Below are 10,240 nucleotides of genomic sequence, written 5' to 3' on the forward strand. Positions count from 1 at the left end.
AGTGACTCAACCTGTGGTTTGGGACCCCACAGAGGGCCCGCAGCTGCCCGAGCGGGGGTCCCAGAGAGGGTTAAAGGCGTGGTTACCTTCGCCGCCGCCTCCGTTCATGCTCTCCGTGCTGGACTGGGACAGCACCGCCCTCCTGCTCCGGAGGGGCCGGTTGGTGCCGGGGCTCCCCGTGGGCGTGGACGTGCACGCCCCGTCCCTCCGGGAGAAGATCCCGCTGAAGAAGCGCACCAGCCTCCTCTCGCTGGAGCGCCCGCCGCCGCCCCGCAGCAGGAAGCCCCCTCCCCCGGGCGCGTCCTTTTCAGACGCCAGCCGCAGCAGGTCGCTGTTGTCCAGCGTGCGGTTCTTGTTGCCACGCGCCCTCTCCCAGCGGCTCAGCTCCGACATGGAGTCCGTCTTGTTCAGGACGGCACCCACCTCTAGAGTGCGGCTCTTCTGCCTGGTGGGGTCGAGGCGTGAAGCCGGGGGCGTGGCGGGGGCCACGGCGTCCTTCTCGCCAGAGTCGGGCGCGGCGTCGCGGCTGATGCAGCCGGAGCTGCGGTGGTGTTTGTCTTTGGAGAGCGCCCGCAGACGCAACAGCTCGCCGCCGGTCCAGTGTCTGAAGCTGAAGCTGCGGCGCAGGAGGCCGGGCGGGCGCTTCGGCGGCGGCGGCGTCTCCGGGGGGGAGGCCTTGGCGGATTTCGCGTTGCTTTTTGAGTGAGACGCGTTCCTGTCGGCGCTCAGAGGAGCATCAGAGCTCCTCTCCTCCACGCTCCGCGCCTTCAGGAGCCGCTTCTTCCTGTCCACGCCGCCGTTCTCCACAGCGCCGTGCGTCGGTGGCGTTCCAATGACCAGCTCCTCTTTAACTCTGTGTGAATCCTCTGTTTCCTGCGCCCCTGGGCCCCCCGGAGCGCCCCCCTCTCTGGCACCCTCAGCCACGGGGCCACTGGCGTTCTCCTTCAGCTCCTTCTGCAGGCGCAGCTTCCTGGCGAGCTTGGCCCGGCCCAGCTCCAGCTGCCCCGTGCTGAACGTCCGGAAGTTCCTCATGAGGCCGCGAGACGCCGACGGGTCGTCCGACTCGTCCTCCACCTCCTGCAGCTGCTCCAGGAGGGAACCCCTCACTTTGGGGTTCTCCAGTCTCCGGGGTCCCGACCCCCCTTCTCCTCCTCCTCCGCCGCCATCATCATCGTCTAAGCTCTCCCTCTTCACCAGGGTGAGGGAGATCCGGTACACGGTCTTCCTCTGAGGCGCCCCCCTGTCCATCCTGTCCCCGCAGTCCGAGTCCAGCAGGAACATCCCCGCTCTTCTTCTTCTTCTCTCTCTTTAAAATAAGCAGATTTAACTCAACATGAACGTTCACACCGCGCGCGCTCTGACGCACGAAGCGCATTCCGGGTTCATCCCAGCGGAATTCAAACCGGCAACAAACACGGAGGCGACCCCCGTCCTGCAGGAAAACCCTCTTCAGAGTCCTGGGGTCCCGGAGGTCCTGGGGTCCCGGAGGTCCTGATCCGCGCCGACAGCTGTGATCCTGCTCCGGGATCCGCGTCTCCACACCCGACGGTAAATATTATTCTAGCGGCGCGTCAGAGTCCTCCGCTCCCATTGTGTGCGCACATCCCCCGCGGAGCAGCCGAGCAGCGCGGCCGGGCTCCTCTCACCTCTCCGCGGCTTTGTTGTGACTCAAAGGTCGCTGAGACCCGGAGACCCGGAGCCGAGGACGCGGAGACCCGGAGCCGAGGACGCGGAGCGGCGCTGCGCTCCTCTGCGCGCACTTGTGTCCGGGTTTAACCGTCTCTGACAGCGGCACAAGGCTCCGCAGGACCCGAGCCTCCTCTGAACACACTCACACACACACACACACACACACACGGAGACACGCAAACACACACACCGGCCGCAGCTGCAAGGGCTGATGGGAAAACGCGGTCCAGAGTCAAACACGGATCTGGATCTGGATCTGGAGCCGCTCGTGCAGCAAAAGAGTTTGAAAACTAACATTAATCTATTTTTATTTTATTTTAAATGAAATCACGTGTCGTTTGCATTACTGTGTCTTTTAATAAATTATTATAATTTAATTTTGATTTAATCTCATTTTTTGACGGAGGACAAAACTAAACTTTATTATTTTTATTTATTTTTATTTTATTTTATTAATTTTAAACATAATTAACTTAAATATGCAGAAATTTAATAAATTAATTTAACGCCTTCATTAAATTTATATTTGCTTTAATTAAAAGCATTAAATTATTTACTGAGTTATTTTTTATTTACTTTAGTTCGGACAGAAGCTGAAAAAATATAAATACATTTATATTAAAAATATGTTTGTTTGTTTTTTAATTGCTTTTTATATTTGCATTTATTTTTTCAGCAGCAGGAAACCGGTGAACGAGTCCTGACCCCAAGTGAAGGACTTCAAGGACCTCGGGATCTGGTTCACGAGTGAGGGGACGATGGAGCAGCGGGGGCGGAGCTGCAGTCGCTCTACCCTCAGTCCTGGTTCCTACCCTCACCTGTGGTCCTGAAAGCTGGGTCAGGACCCAAAGAACCAGGTCCAGGTCAGGACCCAAAGAACCAGGTCCAGGTCAGGACCCAAAGAACCAGGTCCAGGTCAGGACCCAAAGAACCAGGTACAGGTCAGGACCCAAAGAACCAGGTCCAGGTCAGGACCCAAAGAACCAGGTCCAGGTCCAAGCGTGTGAACTGTGTTTCCTCAGGAGGGGGTCTGGAGTCTCCCTTAGAGAGAGGGGGAGAAGTTCAGCATCCGTGAGGAACTCGGAGTAGAGCCGCTGCTCCTTTGTGTTGAAAGGAGCCAGTTGAGGTGGTTCAGGATCATCTGGTAAGGATGAACCCTGGGCGCCTCCCTAGGGAGGTGTTCCAGGCACGTCCAGCTGGGAGGAGGCCTCGGGGAAGACCCAGGACCAGGTGGAGAGATTAGATCTCCACACTGGCCTGGGAACGCCTCAGGATCCCCCAGTTAGAGCTGGTTAATGTGGCCCGGGAAAGGGAAGTTTGGGGTCCCTGCTGGAGCTGCTGCCCCTGAGACCTGATCCAGGATCAGAGGCTGAAGCTGCTGCCCCTGAGACCTGATCCAGGATCAGAGGCTGGAGCTGCTGCCCCTGAGACCTGATCCAGGACCAGAGGCTGGAGCTGCTGCCCCTGAGACCTGATCCAGGACCAGAGGCTGGAGCTGCTGCCCCTGAGACCTGATTCAGGATCAGAGGCTGGAGCTGCTGCCCCTGAGACCTGATCCAGGACCAGAGGCTGGAGCTGCTGCCCCTGAGACCTGATCCAGGATCAGAGGCTGGAGCTGCTGCCCCTGAGACCTGATCCAGGATCAGAGGCTGGAGCTGCTGCCCCTGAGACCTGATCCAGGGTCAGAGGCTGGAGCTGCTGCCCCTGAGACCTGATCCAGGACCAGAGCCTGAAGATGAGATGAGATTTATTTTTTTTCATAATTAAAATACAAATTTCTTGGAAAGTATTTGGAGAAATAATAGGAAATAATTTATTTATCAACTTTAATGTTGATTTCCCTGCAGTTATTTTGTGTTTTCTGGACTAAAAACAAAGATTTTGAGCAGAACGAGAGTAAAACATGTGTAAAATATTTAAAAATATTAAATATATTATATATAGTTAAGATATATAAGTGCAGTTCTGTTTAGACTTTGAGCAGAAAGGTGCAGAACCAGGGTCCGGCTCGTGTTTTCCAGGCGGCGCTGGTTTCCATGAAGAGGGCGGAGCCTCTGCTTAAAAATAAATACATTTACTAATTAATTAAAAATAAATACATTTACTAATTAATTAAAAATAAATACTTTTACTAATTAATTAAAAATAAATACATTTACCAATTAATTAAAAATAAATACATTTACTAATTAATTAAAAATAAATACATTTACTAATTAATTAAAAATAAATACATTTACTAATTAATTTAAAATAGATACATCTACTAATTAATTAAAAAATAAATACATTTACTAATGAATTAAAAATAAATACATTTACTAATGAATTAAAAATAAATACATTTACTAATTAATTAAAAATAAATACGTTTACTAATTAATTAAAAATAAATACGTTTACTTATTAATTAAAAATAAATACATTTACCTATTAATTAAAAATAAATACATTTACTAATTAATTTAAAATAAATACATTTACCAATTAATTAAAAATAAATACATTTACCAATTAATTAAAAATAAATACATTTACCTATTAATTAAAAATAAATACGTTTACTAATTAATTAAAAATAAATACATTTACTAATTAATTAAAAATAAATACATTTACTAATTAATTAAAAATAAATACAATTACTAGTTAATTAAAAATGAACAAATCAAAATGAATATAAAAATTAATTAGTATTTTTAATTATATTTTAAATTAATTTATTATCGTATTATTTTCTTAATACATCAAAAATATAAAATCAATTTAAAAATAAATTAATTTACCAATTAAAATAAACAAATACAAATATAGCAATAATTAATACAAAATGTATTTTAATTATATTTTAAATTAATTTCTTTACGTAATTTATTAAAATACATTTCAAAATAAAATTAATTTAAATAGTTTTAAAAACAAATTAATTTACAAATGATTTAAAAATGAACAAATAAAAAATAAATTGCACTAATAAATACATAATTTATTTTAATTATATTCAAAATGAATTAATCAATATAATATTTTCTTAACACATTTAAAAGTTTAAAAATAGAAAAATAAGAATGAATAGTTATAATTAATATATCATTTATTTTAATTAGTTAAAATTAATTAATTTACATATTATTTTATTAACACATTTAAAACAGTTTAAAAAAATACATTAAAAATAGAGAAATGGTAAATTAATAGTTATAATTAATATATAATAATAATAATTTATATAAAATAATAATAATAATAATTAATATATAATAAACGATGTGACATCATCGCTGCAGCTTTTGAAATATTTAAAGGTGCAGGTCGCTCGTCTTTGATCACGTTTAGAGTGAAACTCTTTCATCCTCCCTCCGTCCCCGGGGGAGGAGGGGGGAGATCAACTCCTCCTCACCCCAAAAAGCAACGCCGCCGCCGACGCCTTCTGGATTATTACTGGGATTAATGAGGATTAGAGCCGCCGCCGCCGCCGCCGGGGGCAACTTTCCCCTCTCACCGCAACACCTTTTTAGGGTGAAGACGCATTTTCTCCCCCGTCCGTTTCATTCACTCCCTCTTACCCCCACCCCTCCCCCCGCCCCTCTGCTCCCCGTCCTCGGGCTCAGGACGCCGTTTCTGACAGTGAACATCACACGACGCCGCAGTGGAGGCGTGCGTTCAGACGAGAGCGGGAACATCACACGACAGCGACGGTGGTGAGGATATAGGGTGAGATGGTGTGTTACCACGGCAACAGCATGACATGAAACGCACCGTCAGAGCTGAGATGATGGTGATGATGATGATGAAAATACGACAAAGGTACGACGAAGTCACGATAAGATACGTAGAGGATATGAGGAAGATACGAGGAAGATACGACAAAGATACGACAAAGATACGACAAAGATACGACGGATGAAGATACGACGAAGATACGATGAAGATACGACAAAGATACGACAAAGATACGATGAAGATGCGATGAAATTACGACAAAGATACAACAAAGATACAACGAAGATTCGACGAAGATACGATGAAGTTCAGATACGATAAACTTACGACGAAGATACGATGAAGTTAAGGTATGCTAAAGATACAACGCAGTTAGGTGAAGATACGATGAAGATATGGCAAAGATACGATAATGATAAAGATACGATAAAGTTAAGATACGATAAAGATACGATAATGATAAAGATACGATAAAGATACGATAATGATAAAGATACGATAAAGATACGATAAAGATACGATAAAGATACGATAATGATAAAGATACGATAATGATAAAGATACGATAAAGATACGATAAAGATACGATAATGATAAAGATACGATAAAGATACGATAATGATAAAGATACGATAAAGATACGATAAAGATACGATAATGATAAAGATACGATAATGATAAAGATACGATAAAGATACGATAAAGATACGATAATGATAAGGATACGATAAAGATACGATAAAGATACGATAAAGATACGATAATGATAAAGATACGATAAAGATACGATAAAGATACGATAAAGATACGATAATGATAAAGATACGATAAAGATATGATAAAGATACGACGAAGATACGACAAAGATACGACGAAGATACGATAAAGATACGATAAAGATACGACGAAGATACGACGAAGATACGACGAAGATACGATAAAGATACTACGCAGTTAGGTGAAGATAGGACAAAGATACGATAAAGATACGACAAAGTTAAGATACGATAAAGATACGATAAAGATAAAGATACGATAAAGTTAAGATACGATAAAGATACGATAAAGATCCAAGAAGTTAGGACGACTAAAACCACCATAAATATAAACCATGAAAATCTGCAGCTGTGAAAGTGAACAAACGTGTTCATCTGAAGTTTCCTGTTGTGTCTGAACAACAACAACAACAACAACAACAACAACAACAACAACAACAACAACAACAACAGCAGCACCAGCAGCACAGAGGTGATCCTCTGGTTCCATATCTCAGTGTTTCTGAAGCAGCTGCTGTCGTTTGTTCTCAGCGTCACTGAAGACAAACACTCGCTCCAGACTCCAGACCGTGAAATCAGCTTCAATGAGACCACAACCAGGGGGGGGGGGGGGGTCCCTGCTCCAGATCCACCCACCAGGAGAAACCCTGCTTCTGCTTTAGGGCGCCCTCCCACTGTTCCTCCGTGCCATGCCCCAGCACGTGTCACGGCTAAAGTCTGGTTCCTTTGACCAGTGTGAGTGCAGCCGTACCAAGTCTAGGAGCGGCACGCTTGCCGTCCACGCCCGTTTGGGAGAGGTGGGCTTTAGTAAAGCACGTTTGCACGTGTACGAGCACGAGCGTGCACATGTGTACGAGCACGAGGCCTACGGTGGTTCTGAGGTCATTTTATGTGCGCCTGTTGGGACGTAGAAAAAAGAAGGAGGGACCATGCGCGGACATTTCAAACAATGACGGTGAAAGGTTCACGTTGGTGTGATGCGGAGGTGGAGTGTTTACTGCAGATTTGGTCGATGAAAAGATTCAAAAACAGTCGACAAGACGCACAAAAACTCCGAGGTCTACGGAAAGATCTGGAAACAAAGCCACGCATCGCCATGACGTCATCAATGCGTGTGACGTGTTACGGCGTGATGACGTATAGGCAGCAAGAAGCATTCTCCGAGGCCAGGTAGTGTGAGGACAAACGGGCCTGGAGGGGGGACAAGGACCCTAAAGCACGGGGCACGGGACGGACGCACAGTGGGAGGGCGCTCTAACCTGTGACGGAGGCACAGTGTGAGGGCGCCCTGAGTGTGTGTGTGTGTGTGTGTGTGTGCGCGTGTGCGTGTGTGTGTGTGTGTGTACAGAGAAGGTAAAGGGTGATAAAGGTTCGTAAAAACACCAGCTGAGCGTAAAGTTTGAACCAAAGTGAAAAGAATTAAAGGTCCGCGGGCGTTAATCCGTCCACGCGGACCCTGGAGACCAAGAGGGTCTTATCAGGGTCTGCAGCCTGCACCCCCGACACACACACACACACGCACGCACGCACACACACACACGCACGCACACACACACACACACACACACACACACTCATCTTTTTTTTTCTGCATCAAAGAGCGGGGAGCAGCGGGAGTACGCCTCCCCCAACACACACACACACACACACACCCTACGGAGAAGAGGGAAAGTGGGTCAGTTAACAGAGGGAGGAGGGGGAGGAAGAGGAGGAAGAGGATGAGGAAGAAGAGGAAGAGGAGGAGGATGAGAGGAGGAAGAGGAGGAGGAAGAAGAGGAGTAGGAGGAGGAGGAGGAGGAGGAGGAGGAGGAGGAGAAGAGGAGGAGGAGGAGGAAGAAGAGGAGGAAGAGGTGGAAGAGGAGGAGGGAGAGGAGGAGGAAGAGGAGGAGGAGGGAGAGGAAGAGGAGGAGAGAGAGGAGGAGGAAGAGGAGGAGGAGGAAGAGGAGGAGGGAAGAGGAAGAGGAGAGGAGGGAGAGGAGGGAAGAGGAGGGAGGAGGAGGGAGGAGGAAGAGAAGAGGAGGAGGAAGAGGAGGAAGAGGAGGAGGAGGAAGAAGAGATGGGAGGAGTAGGAAGAGGTGAAGAGGGAGGGAGGAGAAGAAGAGGAGGAGGAAGAGGAGGAGGAGGAGAGGAGGAGGAGGAAGAGGAAGAGGAGGAGGAAGAGGAGGTGGAGGAGGAGGAAGAGAGAGTGAGGAGTAGAAGAGTTGGAGGAGGAGAGGAGGAGGAGAGGTGAGTAGGAAGAAGGTGGAGGAAGAGGAGGAGGAAGAAGAGGAGGCGAGGAAGAGGAAGGAGGAGAAGAGGAAGAAGGGAGGAAGGAATATGAGGAGAGAAGAGACACACACTACACACACTAGCACAAGTGCGTCACCTGTCAATCAACAGCCACAGTTTGCCTCAGGCTAACGCTAACGCTACGCTAACACGTCCGGTGAGAAGAACTACAACTGTGAGAACTACAAACATGGCGTCTGTTTGGTTCTTAGTCTGTGAGGAGCGACGACAGATGAAGAGCAGCGAGGAGAGGAAGAGGAGAAAGAGGAGAAGAGAAGAAGAGGATGAGGAAGAGGAGAAGAGGAGAAGAGGAGAAGAGGAAGATCAGAAACACGTTTAAAACACGTTTTCATCAAAGTAAAATCAAATATGAGAAATTTAAAATGACAAAGTTTAAAATATATAAAGCAGATTAAATCAAAGAGAAATACATTTAAAAACACATTTAAATTCAATTAAATAAGGAAAAATGCAGAAAATAAAAATCAATAAAAGGGGAAAATAAATAAAAATAAATAAAAATAAATAAAAATAAATTTAAAAAGGAGTCAAAAGGCGAAAATAAATAAATAAAAAAATATAAAAGAATAAACAGGGTGTGTGTGTGTGTGTGTCTGTGTGTGTGTATGTGTGTGTGTGTGTGTGTGTGTGTGTGTGTGTGTGTGTGTGTGTGTGTGTGTGTGTGTGTGTGTGTGTGTGTGTGTCTGTGTGTGTGTGTGTGTGTGTGTGTGTGTGCAGAAGTAGGTCACACACACACACACACACACACAGACACACACACACACACACCACACACACACACTGTGTCGCCCTCTGCTGGTGAACGTTCAGCACAAAAACACTGATTTTCTGATTATTCAAAATTCATGAATTGTGGTTATTTATTTCATTTTATGTACTTTATTATTATCTATTAAGTTATTTTATTATTTAATGGATGTAAAAATAATTTATTTAGTTATATCATTTATTTACTTTATTGTTATTTATTTAGTTACTTTAAATAAATAAACACTTTAAAAAGGTCAAACCTGAGTTTAAAAACAAAAACAGTTAAAAAATAATCTGCAATAAAACTCGAGATTGAGCGAAAGTGTCGAATAAAAAGAAATAAACAATAAAAGAAATAAAGAATAAAAAGAAATAAATAATAAAATAAATAAACAATAAAAGAAATAAACAATAAAAAGAAATAAACAATAAAAGAAATAAAGAATAAAAAGAAATAAATAATAAAATAAATAAACAATAAAAGAAATAAAGAATAAAAGAATAAAGAATAAAAATAAATAAACAATAAAATAAATAAACAATAAAAGAAATAAAGAATAAAAGAAATAAACAATAAAAGAAATAAACAATAAAAGAAATAAACAATAAAAGAATAAAGATTAAAGGACCAATGGGAGCGCTGCGATCCACCTGCAGAGGGCGCCGCAGCTCCACACACAGTCACTATAAATATGAAATTATATATATATATATTTATATTTATATAATATCACCCACTGTTATCAGTTCTATCTGTATTTATAAAGAACAGGAATAATGAGCCTTAAATGGATTTACTGTTATTTAATTACCTTTAATTTAATGGATTTAGTTATTTTATCATTTTATTTAATTTATTTTGATTTATTAAGTTAATTTATCATTTTATTTACTTTATTATTATTTCATTATTTAATATAGTTTATTATTTAGTTATTTTATCATTTTATTTAATTTATTTTGATTTATTAAGTTAATTTATCATTTTATTTACTTTATTTTGATTTATTTAG

General features: G+C 43.1%; 1 protein-coding gene across 3 annotated transcripts in view; it reads right to left on the reverse strand.

The window, feature by feature from the left end:
• The window catches only part of agap1 (ArfGAP with GTPase domain, ankyrin repeat and PH domain 1), a gene marked incomplete at its 5' end in the record, with an annotated part of 124,760 nt that overhangs the window by 85,785 nt on the left and 28,735 nt on the right, over positions 1 to 10,240 (reverse strand). For 2 of the 3 annotated variants that reach the window (XM_083937764.1, XM_083937763.1), the window contains one exon: positions 87 to 1,281. The exons of the other annotated variant lie outside the window; for it this stretch is intronic. In XM_083937764.1, coding sequence (XP_083793890.1) covers positions 87 to 1,281 — 1,195 coding nt within the window. Of the gene's footprint in view, positions 1 to 86; positions 1,282 to 10,240 lie in introns of those variants that run through there. 3 annotated transcript variants of the gene reach the window in all.

This window comes from Echiichthys vipera (genome assembly GCF_963691815.1).
Source record: "Echiichthys vipera genome assembly, chromosome: 23".
In the NCBI taxonomy this organism is placed as follows: domain Eukaryota; kingdom Metazoa; phylum Chordata; class Actinopteri; order Perciformes; family Trachinidae; genus Echiichthys; species Echiichthys vipera.